This window comes from Malus domestica, chromosome 16 (genome assembly GCF_042453785.1).
Source record: "Malus domestica chromosome 16, GDT2T_hap1".
Lineage (NCBI taxonomy): Eukaryota > Viridiplantae > Streptophyta > Magnoliopsida > Rosales > Rosaceae > Malus > Malus domestica.
Window position 1 is genome coordinate 8,275,889 of NC_091676.1, and position 15,424 is coordinate 8,291,312.

The 15,424-nt window shown below is 38.9% G+C and overlaps 2 protein-coding genes across 3 annotated transcripts; both read right to left on the minus strand.

The window, feature by feature from the left end:
• Positions 1–3,086: 3,086 nt before the first annotated feature.
• Positions 3,087–6,141, minus strand: LOC103403153 (nuclear pore complex protein NUP54). The gene is made up of 9 exons (XM_008341980.4): positions 5,495–6,141; positions 5,327–5,380; positions 5,020–5,079; positions 4,809–4,919; positions 4,318–4,383; positions 4,152–4,238; positions 3,735–3,836; positions 3,492–3,641; positions 3,087–3,408 (listed from the first exon to the last, which is right to left on the minus strand). Exons 1-9 carry the CDS (start codon positions 5,945–5,947, stop codon positions 3,292–3,294), a joined length of 1,200 nt encoding a protein of 399 aa, XP_008340202.3. The 5' UTR covers positions 5,948–6,141; the 3' UTR covers positions 3,087–3,291.
• Positions 6,142–6,746: 605 nt separating this feature from the next.
• LOC103403152 (F-box/kelch-repeat protein At1g67480) lies at positions 6,747–10,140 on the minus strand. 2 transcript variants are annotated; one of them, XM_008341979.4, is made up of 4 exons: positions 9,882–10,140; positions 8,765–8,835; positions 7,818–8,657; positions 6,747–7,603 (listed from the first exon to the last, which is right to left on the minus strand). In XM_008341979.4, the coding sequence occupies exons 3-4, from the start codon at positions 8,345–8,347 to the stop codon at positions 6,973–6,975; spliced, it is 1,161 nt and encodes a 386-aa protein (XP_008340201.3). In that variant the 5' UTR covers positions 8,348–8,657; positions 8,765–8,835; positions 9,882–10,140; the 3' UTR covers positions 6,747–6,972. The 2 variants fall into 2 exon arrangements, with proteins under 2 accessions (XP_008340201.3, XP_070671475.1); XM_070815374.1 differs by lacking the exon at positions 9,882–10,140 and adding an exon at positions 9,650–9,839.
• Between the last annotated feature and the right edge of the window lie 5,284 nt (positions 10,141–15,424).

A 15,424-nucleotide genomic window follows, 5' to 3' on the forward strand; every position in this document is an offset into this window, starting at 1 on the left:
GATTCATCATCACCGGCGACGGCGAGTACACTTAATAACCCCGATGTGCCTCGTGTCGTTCGTACTCCGTCGCCGTCATGTGTCGCTGTTGCTGTTGGTAACAAGGATGCCAAGGCACCATCCTTCCTGATAATGGAGGAGCCATTGGATGACTGCCCATGGGGCCGGCGATACAATTCGGTCGATCGCTTTCCTCCGTTGCTTTGTCGTTGCATGTAAGTTCTCCTCCTCTCGTATCCTTTTTGCCTCCGATCTTTCCCTTACCACGTTGTTTTTTATTCCCTCCATTGCTATTCATTCGACTAGAGTTAGCCCGATCTCCGCCATGGCTATGAACATCGCAATCATCAAACCCTAACAGGGGCTTTAGTCTTCATGAACCTACTACAGTTTAAGTCTTAATGAAAAATTTCATCCTCAATGAACCGAAAAAATGAGACTAAATCCACTAGGAGCTAGCAACTTCCTTTCTTGGCAGCATAAAATTGGGCTACATCTAGTTCCAAAAAACAATAGGTCCTACAAAAAAAAGTAGTATCTCATGTGAGCAAAATTCTATCACTCTCCTTACACTGCAAATACATTTATACTCTCCTTTATTCTTTCTTTTTTTACTTGTGTTTCTTACAATTTGGCTGATATATGATTGTTTTAAATTTCATAAAATTAAAATTTCAATTGATTTAACGTTCATGGGCATTGGTGGGTGAAATTTTCAAATAATTTTTTTTCAAAATTGTATGATACTAATTTACCAATTGGTGCTAAGTAAATAGTTGTGTTGTACGTGAAAATCAAATTAATTCAGAAGGCGAAGTTGGAGTTTGTATCTTTTAACGATGAGATTGAGATAAGAGACTCTAATCAAACAAACCCCCTCTTACCATAATACACAACCACCTCTTTCAGCTACCCTCAAGGCCGTCCCTAAACTTCGTAGATTCTATTGTATAAACGAATAATTGTCGGTGGGGTCCACCAGCAAGGGCACCAGACTATCTCGGACTGCACTAGCTTCAGGGACTAAGCTGGACTGGCTTGGCTTAGACTAAGCAGGACTAAAAATAATGAAGTGTTTGGTATGGCGAGCCAGACATGAAAAAATATTAAATTTTATATTATAAAATTTTATTTTGTAGTTATTTTAAATTTAAAAAAACCTAATTAAATTGCTTCTATATTCTCTATCCAAGAAGGACCCAGATGCTTCGTCTACCAATTCAATTGCCAGCAATTTTTTTTAATTTCCTATCGCAGCAACTCTCCAACACCAACAATAAAGAAATACCCAGATGTTCTATCCCAATTCAATTGTTTATCTATTAAAGCGATTCAATTGCTTCCCTACCGCAGCAACTCACTAGTCTGCGACAACAGATTTTCGAAGACCCAATCGACCCAGAAATAACCAAACCCGAAAGAGAGAGACCCAGAAATACCCAGTTTTGTAAGCTGCCACACACCCAGCACCATCAACAACGCTTCCCAGAAGAAAAAAAATGGCGTTGTAACCGTCGTTTCCCACCGGCGGAGGAAAGGATGCGCCGCAAGAGTGGTGGGAATCAATTTTGGGGGCTGCAGAGGAATGGCTGCATCACATGGATTTGTGACGAGAGAGAGAGACGCATGCGGAGAAAAGGTGGGCTGAGGTCGTCGATTTGTTTCTTTGTTAGTCCTGCTTAATACCAAGTGAAACGGTGGGACTAGATATTGAGGTTTAGTGAAGTGCGGGGCGCCTCGTAGTCGAGGCGAGTACCATTAACTCTAATCCAAGACCATGTCAAACACGGGACTATAGTCCTAGTTAAGCCAATCCCTGCTAGTCTATTATAAGAAGGTGTAACAAACACACCCTTAGGGTGTGTTTGTTGTACCGGACTGTCTCGGACTGGACTAGCTGCAGGGACTAAACTGGACTGGCTTAGACTAGACTAAGCTAGACTAGCTTAGTGAAACGTTTGGTGCAGTGTCGGACTAAAAATAAGGATAATGAAATAGTTATCAATGTTCGAAAGAAACGGGGGGCTTTTGAGCTCTCAACGTCAAAAGAAACTCAACTAATTTTCAGACATTGCAACCACAGTTGGAATCAAACATGCATCCATAACCCACAATCTATGGCAAATAAAATTACGATTCTTCGTCAGTTTTCTCAACAACCAAACAACTTGTAAAATATCCATTGAAGAACAGCACAATCAACATTTCCAAATCTTTATCTTCAATGTAAGAACAACATAAATTCGAAGAATAAATGTAAAACAAAAAATGACCAAAACAAAAGAACCGATCTATATCACCAATTATTCAAATCCAGAAAACCCAATTGAACCCAATTAAAAATAAACCCAAACAATCCAATTTTCCAGCAGATCTTTTAAACTAGACAAATTGTTAAAATCCCAGATGACAAGTTCACTGCTTGGATCCCAAAGATCAAAAGAGAGTAGTGCTTGGAAAAACCCAAATTGATCCAATTTCTCTAGCAGATCTTTGCAATCCGTTTTTGCCTTCAAACCTCTGTCTTCGAACCTCAACTTTCAAACCTAGCCTTCGGTCGTCAACCCCAACCCTCAGCCGGTCGTAATATCAAGTAAACTTTCTCCTTTCTAATTGGTCCACGGATCGAGCCCGACCCATCATCGGTGGTGGTAAATAGATTTTGGGATTCAGGTGGTGGTTTGGGTTGGCGGTGCACAGAGATATAGCAAGGGAAGATCCATGCGGGGAGAGAGTGGGAGGATTTGACGACGAGGTCGTCCAGTAGGAAGAGAACGCGACGCGAGTAGACAAAGTAGACGAAGCAAAGAGCGGTCTTAGCAGTCCGCTTCATTTTGGGGGGACTATCTGAGACCCTCTAGCGAGATCGATAGTCGGGACGATACCCACCTAGTCCCACTAAAGTTAGTCCTTGTGATTAACAAACACAACACTACACTAACTTTTAGTCTAGTCTAGTCTAGTGAAGGTTAGTGAAGCCAAACAAACACACCCTTATAGTATTACAGAAAAGAAAAAGGAAATTGGGTAATCCCGGTTTCTCGCAAATTACAAGTGCATCTCCTTCTTGCAACGACCATTGAAACTTTGGAAAATAAGAGTTAATGTTCATTGCAAATGATGCTGCAAGTATAACACTGAATCTCATCTCTGGTGGCCAGCTGAATTGATTTGCATAGTTTAACTCGACCTCTGTTAATGATTCAGGGGTTATCGATGCTGAATCAAACGCGAAAATTTAAATCAAAATATTACAATTAACAAACCAACAATTTGTTTCATTTTCCCGTCTTAGCTCCCGTTCTGTGTTGTTTCCATATCCTCGGCCATTATAATCTCCATATCCCTAATATCTCGCTTCAAAACATTGCCGAGTCTCGCAACGGCTTCCGTCTGCTGCTGTAACACCTGCTCCACATAAAAAGTACACTCATTTAACCAATTCTGATGTTATTATATAAAGCAAGTGTTTCAAACTAGTCTGCTCTTACCTCTTGCATAGCAGCAAGACTCTGTTCATGTATTTTGGTTGATCCTGGAAGATAACCTAAACCACCGCCACCAATAGAATTCTCTTGGACACGGGATATGGTTAATAGGTTTTGTACCCTCCTAGAAAGCTCAGCTCCTGATCCTTTCAGCTGGAAATCCATCTGCTTGTTAGTATCTTCACCCAATGACAGACAAAGAGTAGGATGCACATAAAAGGGATAAGGGGCATAATAATAACGTACCTGTCTTGTAACTGCAGCTAACTTCTCAGCCAACTCTGCTTCACCTTTCATTAAAGGCAGTCGGAAACCCTTGCCCTCTAGTGCCTCCAGTATTCTCATCACCTTTTGGAATAACAAAAGAGAACAAAGATGTTAAAAACACTTGGCAAAATACAAAATGCATAAGCTACCTGCACAAACATGATTTAAACCCTCCAAGCAAACAACAATCATAAATCCGGCCCTCTAGATGTTGGTTAAGCACTGTAAGTCACAGGGCCAGATTGCAATGACGGTATTTTATTCTGAACCTTATTTTACTTCATTACTATGTGAAGCTTTTAGCTTAAGGTAGACTAGAAAATTACAAGGTACTGATGAAACCCATCTTACTTGTTATTCACAGTTTTTTTAATATATTGGAGAAAGTGTACCCACCCTCAAAAGGCGCCTTTGAAGACCTTGTTCTTTTTGTCTCATTCTTTCGATCCAAGGAAGAGTGTCAGCTTGAAAATGCCTTTGAAGCTGCAAATGGTAAAAGATGTGAGACCCATTTTCAAATTATGTGGTAATAGTAGATGCACATTTGAACAATAAAAGGTACCATCTTGACGTTGCTTTGGGTCATTTGCAATCTCTCAGCATCTGAAAGAAGGACTTCATCTTGGAGCTGCATCAATTCAGTTTGACAACATCAGACATTAGTACATGATAACGAATTTCTCCAAATATATACGTTGCTGTCACCAACTGGTTCTTGCAATTTTTTTCTACTCAAACCCCATATTAGTTTAATACTTGCATAATAGCAGTGATCCAACCATAGACATGGGACAGCAACTCTAGTGGGTAACCGACAATTTTACAGAATAGTTTACCAAGTCTCAGTCAGTAACTGCCATCTCAGAACTCATAAATATCCCTGGACGGTAACATCTTAATCCAAAATTGGCATTCACGAACACCAACCAGTGAATTTTAAGTTTTAACAACAAAAAGACTCAAAATATTACTTAAATGTACTATTTCCAAGTAGCAATAACACACAAAAATGCTCTAAACAATATCTCTATGCTTCAAACTAACAACAATTACCTTCAGTCGTTGAGAGAGATCTTTAAAACCCTGAACAAGCTGAGGCCACAGGCGTTCCCTATCAGTACTTTCCAGACCTTCAAGCTTCGCCATAGCCTCTGCCCACATTATCTGGCAATGCAAACTATTCTCCAAACTTAGCCAGAAAAAAGAAAAAAAAAAAAAAGCCAGATAATCCCACTAGGAAATAAAAAGGGAACAATAAACTCACATCCGATACACCAGCAGGCTTCACCCTGAACTGCGGATCAGTTACGCTAAACAGCAAATGCTGCAAAAATCAAGACAGTCATTCATTTCTCACACGAATCTCCGAAACTAGGTTTCTCAAAAGCAGAGGAAGATAATAAATTAGGGGTTTAAATCAAACATGAACTTAATCGATTCAGCACCTTCAAAATTCACAACCTTACTGCCATTTTCTCAGGAACCAAACAGACAGGTACAGATATCAAGGGCGTGAAGCCAATGCATTCGAAAATCTAACAAAATTAATGCAACAAAAATTAGAAAAGAACCTTAAAAGCATATTTAGGGTTTCCAGGCTCGTCCTTGTAAGCATCAACAATTGCCTAGCAGAGAAAACCAAAATCCGTCAAATCAAAACGAAAAGTGAAAGCTGGGGTTAGGTTACGGTTTTGGCACTGAATCATCAATTAAAAGAAAAGAAAAAAGGAAATGCTTACTTGAATATCGCGATCGGCGAGAGAGAAAGCGAGAGGAGCGACAGGAGCCATCTGAGTCGTCAATTGAGAATTAGGGAAGGGCGTCGGCTGCTGCGGCGTAGAGAACGGAGCCTGAAACCCAAAGCCGCCAGCAGACTGAGGCTGCTGAAACGACGGCGTTTGCTGCTGTTGCTGTTGCTGCTGAGTTTGAGAAGAGAACGGAGTGCTGAATAAGGAGCCGCCGAAGCCACCGGCGGAAAATGCAGACGTCGACGGAGTTCCAAAGGCCGGGGTCGAAGGAGTAAAGAACGATGGGGTCGAAGATGGCGTACCGAATGCCGGGGTCGACGACGGAGTCCCGAACGCTGGGGTCGACGACGGAGTCCCGAACGCTGGGGTCGACGACGGCGTGCCGAACGCTGGGGTCGACGACGGCGTCCCGAAGGGGGACGACGAAGATTGAGCTCCGAACATTGTCGCCGCTGCGGCTGATCTCACTCGCTGTTGAATGTAGAGAGAGAGAGTGGTGTAGCTCAGCTGTTCGACGTTTTGCCTGTGCCTGCTTTTGGTTTCTTTGTCCCCGCTTTTTCTCTCACTAGATTTAAAGAGCGAGCAGGCGCAGCGGTGTGCGCTCTCAGTCTTTTTCCCTCTCGTTCACATTAATCAAATGATTTTGGGGTTCTTTTTAATTTCAAAATTTTGGGGGCTCTTTTATATTAAAAATTTTATTTTTGGGGGTTTTTTTCAATTTTTTTTTGTAAGGGGGACAACTGGTGACAAGGCACGGTTATTCATCAATATCAGACTTGGAAAGGCTATAGGAAATTTCTCCGTACCCGTGCCACAATCAAGCAAACTCATCAGTTCGAAGCATCAAACTCGGGCCCTCTCACATTTTTTTGTTTATTGGAGCTGTAGTGCGCGCCCTTACCACTGAGCCACTTGCTATGGTTAATTTTATGTTTAATGTTAGTTGAGGACAATTATGTATCAATGAGAGATTAACCAATGTAGATTTATAAAATCCAATTGAGGGGGACGTAGAAAACCTAGGTGCAACAATCCTTTCTCCTTTGATTCTTTGGAGGACGGTTGGTGCCTCGACAAGACTGTTGACGAAGAGCTAATCTCGCCTAATACTTCTCTACAAAAAATTTATTAAAAAAAAAATTTGATTCATTTGTAATCGAGTTATTGGAGTTGAACCGTATTTAGATCAAAATTGGAGTATCAGAATGAAAATCTCAAGAAGATAAAGAGAGAAGTCACAAAGTGATCCGACACGAATATAATCGAATGCAATGAGGTTAATACAAGTAGACTCAACTCCGAGCAATGCACGAAGCTGATTTCTAGCGTCCTAATCGGGGCAACGGAGCAAACAAATACAGTTGCACTAGAGTGTCCTAAAATCCAGTCAATACAAAAAGTTCACCAACTGATTTTTAGAGTTTTACGAACGTCCTCTAACCTTCGCCTTTCGGGCACACCTTACAGTTTCACACCTTGATTGTAACACAGCACAAGCACGGACCGGACATCTTTACCTCAGAAGTCTGCCACTCTGATCCTGGTGCTGCATTTGGATCGTACAACAAAGTACGATAACCAGGCTCCTCCTCGAGCGAGAACAACAAAAGTTTCTCGTCCAGTGTCCCAAATCGGAACTTAATGCTTGTGCTTCCTGTCAACGGAATCTGTACCATCTCCCAAGAATTGTCGTAGGGATTGTAAATTGAAAGTTTGCGCTGGTTCTTCCACTCCGAACAGAACAGCTTCTTTTCCAGCACAGCATGAGCAGTGACCATGACACAACCATTCTTCTTCATCTCGCACCAGGTGTGACTCTCAGGGTCGTAGACATCAACAAACTTCGAATTACCAATGGTGAAGCTTGACCTTCCGCCCATAACATACAGCTTTCCTTCAAATCCACATGCAAAGCAGCCATAGCGGGGGCGGCGAATACTGCTTATCAGGGTCCAAGTATCGGTGTCAGGATTGTACACCTCGGCACTGGATAGACTGCTGCCATCTATACCATATCCTCCAACTGCGTAAATCATACCACTTAGTTCTGCACAAGCAAAGTCATATCGAGCAACATTCATGTTTGCCAATTTGCCCCACCTACAATTACGAACAAACGATAAGATTGGATTCTTATGAAGTTAAGCTTGTGCAGAGAACCACATTGAACATACAACATTCGTTAGAGTCTAATATGTCAGCGAAAGTAGCCATGGTGAGGGAAAATAAGGGGCATTCTTATACATTTATGAAGGTTTTGCAGAAAGGAAATTAAAGGAAGAGACTGATCACTGAAAATGGACACAAAACAAACCTGTTGAGGCAAGAATCATATTGGTAAACATCGTCTGATGCAACGGTGGTCTCGGTGATCACAGAATATCCACCAACGACAAGAAGCTTTCCATTGAGAACCACCACCCCAAACCCAGATCTCATTGGACCAGGCATGGGAGGAAGAACATGGTGCTCATGTCCATGGCAATCTAAAACCTCCCAGTGGTTTTCCTTTCCTTCGGAATCGGTTGTCAACACATAGAGCCACTCCTCAAGCAACCCAGCTAATCGCCGCACAGTGATGAGTTCTTTGCTTTGAAGAAAATACCTCCATTTCTTACACACACCACCCATTGCAGGGAAGTCTGAACGAGGAACAAGCGCAAGGCAATATTTTGCTATGTCATCTGGCAGTCCAGGCAGAATGGGGCTGTCAAAATCATCTACAACCAGAGAAGTCAAACTGCGATAGCTTTTTTCACGAATTGGTGTATCTTGCTTGACCGAATTGGATAGGCCCATATTTGGATCTTTGAACCTCTTCTTTTCACTCACAAAAGCCGGCATCTTGTAGATTGAGAAGCTATGTATGTCAAACGAGATGCAGGCTATATCCCCTATGATCGGTTAAGTATCTCCCAACAATGCGTATTCTTTTTTTAACAGCAGACTTTTGATTAAAGGAATTCATGATATCCGTCACCTATAGGAATTTTACAAGACCAAGGCATAAAATATGTCGCAGAACGCACAACACAAGCAGTATACGCAGGAAATTTTCTGTGTCTTCTCCAGGGTTCAAATTCCATAACAAAAGTTCTGTTCCCAAAGTAGCTGCTCCTTAACTTCTTTCTTGCACCACACATTGCCCAAGTACCTGCAAATCGTGGAGCAAAATTAGCGGAATCTTGTTACAAGAATAGGATCGTAACGATAAACATTTCATCTGCGGTCGAGGAGTAAGATAGGTCGAAGAAATCATACCAGTCAATGCTATATTCTTGGCAGGTTTTAGCCCCCAGTAACTTCCATAACATGTCCAGGTGGATAATCACCTGAATGAATCACAAATGTGTCAGAAGTTTCAGCTCGAATATTGCCATAACACAATTTTAGCACTTCAAACAACAAGGCAGTGATCGGTGATTCAGACAGCAACAACTGAAATTCAACAAAAAAAAAAACTATACTCCGCATTCAATTCGCGTATATCACTTTCGGGGGAAGTGCCTATTTGTAACACTAACTTTGTAAAAACTTCAGATACAAAGACATGAACACAAAAGATTGATACAAGCGACGAGCAGATCAACTACTGGCGGCCTTCGTAGCCAAGGCCGGCAGCAGAACTAGTCCAGACGGGCTAAGGAAGAAACCTGCCTACCCACTTTGTTTAGCTAATCAGATTCAAAAAATCTTAATTTTAGTAACAGATCTAATAATCCTTTCAGGATACAATAAAAATGGAGCTCAAGACAACCAGATCCAATCACAATTAGACAATGATGCGATCACATAACATAATATCTCGATCAAAACCAATGCAGAAAATCATCAACTAAAATCCCAAACCGAAAAAGAAGATACAGCCTCGAAACGTTTGCAAATATACACAAATTTCAGCTCCTGAGAGCTAAAACCGCTCCAATATTATCATTCAAACCAGCAGGCAAGGTTTTAATTCTCCGACGTGATTCACACTCTCGATAACAGAAAATTTGAATGATATCTGAACACGTAAAAATACCAATATCTTGAACAAATCGGAATGAAATCCAAATATGTCGATTTGGGTTAGCTTAGCTAAGATGGGATTAGTGAAACATAATAATTAATTATGCATAATTAAAGCATAAACTATATCCAAACCTGGCCGTAGCCAAATTGGCTAAACCAGTGTGCTCCCCTACTCAAGCTCAGATCTCCTCCCGTAATTTAGATTAGATTAGAATAACGCTCGAATTCAAAACAGCTTAAACTTAATCAAAAAGAAAAAAATGGAAGCTGAACCTGATTAGGAAATGTTGAAAACAAGATCATATACATAAGCAAAAGCAGGAATGTAAATCTGAGATTAACAGAGAGGATTAATGAAGATTACCTAAAAAAGGGAGATTATCCAGAAAAGTTTCACAGAATTTGGAGAGAGATTATAACGTGTGAAGGAGGAGGCTAAAATTAGAAACAATCAGAATGTTTGATGAGTGCTTCAGAGAGCGGAACACGAGGAGTTTTAATAGGACCCGAATTACATGGGAAGAGGATTAAATTGACGACAAAGCCCCCGACCACGTCAGAGTAAGAAAACTGACGTATCGATATCCTCTCTCTCCATCCGGAACCAAAGTACAAGAGATCTGAGCCGTTTAAAAAAATGGTTCAGATTCTTAATTTGTGTGATATAAACAATAAGATGAGTTAATAAAAATCGTATAATATAAAATAAATTATATGAACCTTTAACTTCGTCAACTTTGAACATAGAAATTAAAAAATAAAAAAAAATCGATTCGAAACAGACGATCTTAGTTCTGTTTACGAAATAATGGGAAAATAAAATTAACTTTCTATTTTTTATTTATGAAGTTATCTTTTTTGTTTTTATTTTGGAACAAGGATTGTCTGCTTTCCACTTCTGGTGCCCGCTATTCTGTTTGTGTGGTATAATAAGATAGAAATGAATAGTAATATAAAATGTTGACGTGGTTTAACCGTGACCACACAAAACAGGAAGGTACTGGAATGGCACCGAAAGTGGAGGGCAGACAATCATTGTTCTTTATTTGGTTTGATTGTCAGAATGACGGGTGGGGATTGTCCAGCGTGTAATGACTCGGAGATTGATTTTTGTGTGAATGATCTGCGTGGAGCAGAAGTGAGGTTAACCAAATCAGAACTCCCGGTCAACGCACTTGGTCATGAAAACAAGTGATGAACGACTCAGAAGCACTTTTGGACGACTTAGGATTCAGAAGCACTTTTGGATTTATACGGGAAAAAGAAATAATGAGTACTATATATACATGTATAATACTGTGTTTTTATGTATTTTCCTTTTTTGTGAATTTTGTGAATTTATTTTCAGAAGATAAATGAGTGGACATTTATGGGAAGATGGGATCGGACAGTTAAGTTGAAGAGGATGGATCGGGCATCGGGAAGTACAATCCGACCTTGATGACATTGTGGACGTCTGCAAAGTTGGATCGACTGGTTTTTGGATTCACAGCAAAAAATTACAAAAGAAATAATATTATCATTCACAGTAATTGGATAAGAACTATTAAGGCTACTGTTGTAAAAGATAAAACTTATAAGATATTTTTCTGGTATTGTTAGTTTTCATGAGCTGTAAATTAGTTAGATGAGCTGTCATTTTTCATAGGTTAAATTAGTTGTATATATAATCTTCTGTTGTAATCTTATTCATTAAGAAATACAATCATAAGTTTTCTATCAAGAACAACCATGCAACTGGAATGTAAGTTGTAAGTTTTCTTTGTGTACTTGAGCTACTGGTGTTGAATCTTAGATTGCACTTATGTTATAGGTAAGTTTCTCTCGTGTACGTATCAAATGTCTTCGACGCAATCTGCTGAGTGCTGCCAAGATATAACCATTGTTCTAAAAATCCCCGCTTAGACGCTAGGCCCCAGCCTGCCACCCCGATTAATGCCTAGGCGTTTGAAAATTAAGAAATTGCGCCTAGACCTGTTGAGGCACCCGCCTAAACCGCATAGGCACCCACCTAACCCGCCTAGACCCGCCTAGGTTGCAACTCACTTAAAATAGATAATTTTCATTTTGTATTTTGTTTTTTTTCCAATAAATTGTAATAAACTTGTTGCATACTTAAATGAACACACATTATATCCTTATTTCACATGTTTTCATTATGTTTCAATATTTCATGATATATGTGCATTCTATTTTGTAGTTTACGATGAAATTATATATATTTCAAGTATAAGCAGACACTTATTTACATGAAATATGATAGATTTACTTAAATCCGCCTAGTCCGCCTAGGCTCCCGCCTAGCCGCCTAGGCACTAGGTCCCAGCCCGCCGCCCGACTAGCGCCTAGCGACTTTTAGAACCTTGGATATAACTAGAAAGTATTTATTAAAACACTTAGTGGGCACATAATAGACCCATTCCAAAAATTCGAAGAATCTTCGAAAGATGTTTACATGTATATTTTTCAAACTCTAAGTGATACTAAGATCACCTTGACCTCAATGTGCATTCACCACTGCATAGAATAGACGAAAAATTGTTACAATTGTACAATAATATTGTTAATTATATAAAACCACCACTACTAAAAAAATTGTCAATTCAAAATCTCACTCTCATTAACAAAAAACAAAAAAAATAAAAGATATATGGTAGAGAACGGATTACTCTCAAGATATTTTTCGTTATGGAATCCATACAAGTATCTCCATCATTTTCGTAGTCGGCATCAAATACTGAAACACACATATATAATGGTTCACACACACACACACACATATATATATTGCTCGGGTGAAAACAAGAGATTCTAAAAATATCTGGTACCTATTGCAATGCGAGTCATGCTCCAAGTACATGAATGCGATCACAAAATGCCACACAAGCATATCAATTCATCGCATGTTTTCTTCCAGTCCAAAATTTTGAGGAGGGCATGTGCCCCCTGTTATTTCATTGGCTTCACACATCCTTTTTTTCAAAATACAGACTAATTGTGGGGCTTGCATCACATCGAACTTCAACAATCTGAATCGTCTATTTTTCAGGATCCACCTCATAGATAATTCTTGCAAAATATTAGCAAAATTAGAAATATTTAAGGCATCTAATTTATTTCAAAGAAACTAATGAACATTATGTTTTAAGAAACATTAAGATTTCATCATCATAATTAAATGGACAAATGGTTTGGGATTAAATTGAATTTTTGAAAGCATGATTTATGAATCGAGATTTACAAAATAGACAGTTCGGATCGTTGAAGTTCGTATGAAGTGAGTTCCATAATTAATTCCTATATATATATATAGGTGGTGTGTGTGTGTGTGTGTGTGTGGATGGTGTCTAAGAACAATATATAAAAGATTGTTGGTTTATAAGCTTCTAGGTTGAAAATGGACCAAGAGATTCTCAGTGTTTAAGGCTGCTATCAACTCTCGAGAGCCAGAAGAAAATGTGTGGTCTTATCCATTAAACGGTCAATTTCAACATAATCTATAACATTCCTTGATTTCCTTCAAATTACGCCACTTGGTAGGTTAATACTTCAACAATAATTCCCCCAATTTTTGTGATGCTCATGCAAAGTGAGGTGAAAATCGACATCTTCATAGTGATTTTTGAACTGTTCTTTTTTCTTTTTTTTTTTTCTTTTTTCCTTCTGTCTGTTCCTCTTTTTCCTTTATAAATTAGCACGACATGAATTTCTATCATTTCAGAAAATTTGCATAAAACGGTTATCTCGCCAAACGTTGTTAACAATCCACATATTATACTATAATTAAATGATATAATACTCTCTTAAACAATTTATAGCAACACGATTGATATATCATGACCATGTAAGAATCACATGAAAAATACTCCCTGGGATCGACGTAATTTATGTTTGGATTTGTGGTTTTCTGTTGCGGTGGGATAAAATCGTTTTCTACTGCCGTTGTGTGGGTGTGGTTGGATAGGTCGACTGACAGGGAAATATGGGTCGAAGTCGACGGCGGATTGACCATTGGATGGGTGTGGTGGGCACAAGTTGAAAGGGCCGGTGAAGTGGACGGATGGGGGGTAGCTTGGCCTTCCCGTAATGGGCAGAGCAGGTGGGTCACATTCCTATATGTTTTTGGCTACTAAATCATCATTAGATTATAAATCACGCATTAGTTAGTATTTCCAATATAATTAAGCTCCTTGATTGTTCGAAGAAAGCATTAAAAAATTTATTTAGTAGGTAATTGTGATTTAGTTCAGAATCTCATGCAACATGTCAATAGGGGACAAGGATTGTCTGCCCTCCTTATTCCTATGCCCTTCCATGCCTTCTGTTTGTGTGGTCACGATTAAGCCACGTCAACATTTTATATTACTATTCATTTTTGTTTTATTATCTCTATAAAAAACAATATAAGATATTGACATGGCTTAACCGTGACCACACAAAACAAGAGGACATGGGAAGGCACGTGAACAAAGAGGGCAGACAATCCTTGTTCGTCAATAGGGCTATCATCTGGTGGCTGTGGTTATGCCTATCCTATGCATGTTGTAGTTTACCTAAATGGGCAATGATCCTTGCGTGCAGGCCTCTAGGGGTTGGTTTTGTTTTTGGTGTCTGTCTCAATTGAGATTCTGCTTTGCAAACGGGATGTTTATCTCTCACGTATGAAAATCAAGATACGTAATTGCAAGATAACTATAAGGAAAATACAATTGGAAATAGCGAAGAATTTTCTCCTAAAGATCAATCTAATTGTGTAACAAAACAAATGAATTTTACCTAATTAGATATTTTTAACAAAACCAAGCATCTGATCCATCCTTAAGTTGAAATCAGTTTGGGAAAACCAAGAGAATATGTTTTGCTATTTTTTTGCAAATTTACAACCGACATCCCTAGTGTCCATCAAATAAACAACCGACATTTTTGACCTAAATTGCTCTTAGGCTTTTATCAAGTTGTAGCAAGTTGACAGCAAAAAGCATCGTTAATAAAGATGGTGGTGTTCTGTACCAAAAAAAGATAATATTAGGAAGATTAAAATTTTAAATTAAGTTGGTATATCAAATGATGTGTTATTAATAAGAAATAAACACGTTAATTATCATTTAAGTAATAATTCAATCATTAACATTCATATCATTTGATTTGCAAATTAGGTTTAAAAAATTTAATCTTCTTAATATCACCCGACCAACAATAAAGAAAGTAGTATCCTCTTGTTTATCCGACATTTCAAAACGCTTTAGAGATATACATTACACGTACACTACTTACTATAAAAGTTGGGTAGGCAGAATTTGTATCTTTAATAAACATGGTGATGTTCTGTAGGAAGATTTGATTTAGTCATAAAATTGGTTTAGTGATTACCTTTGTGTTTGGACATATAAGTGGAAGACCTAAAGATACTCCGATTAAAATTAAGATATGAATAGAGGTTTAGGGCAAAAGGAGTAGAGGAAAACTTAGGAAACTTGGAAGGAATCTTTAAGAAAATACATGGAGTACTCAGAGTTAACGAAAGACTTGACGCAAAACCAAGCGCAGTAACGTTTTAGAATTCATAAAGCCGATTCCACTTAATAAAATAAGGCGTTGCTGCTGTAGATTATCTTTGAGTTTCATGTTTATCATGAAACGTAAGTTGTTGCTGTATTGCATAGAAGAAGGGAAAAGAATTTGTTAGTGTATGAAATGAGGTTATGTTTGTCATCATATCCGGGATAGTATAATACCATTGACTCCCATAGATTGCACAAGATTTGCCAAACACTATGAGATAATGACCAAAGCACAAGCTCTTATTTTATGTAACTCACCTACAAATTTGACGTTTGCAAAATTTTTTACTAAAATGATCTCCTTCGTCACGTGTTTTGTGAAGTTAAGAGTCATTTGATAACCCTT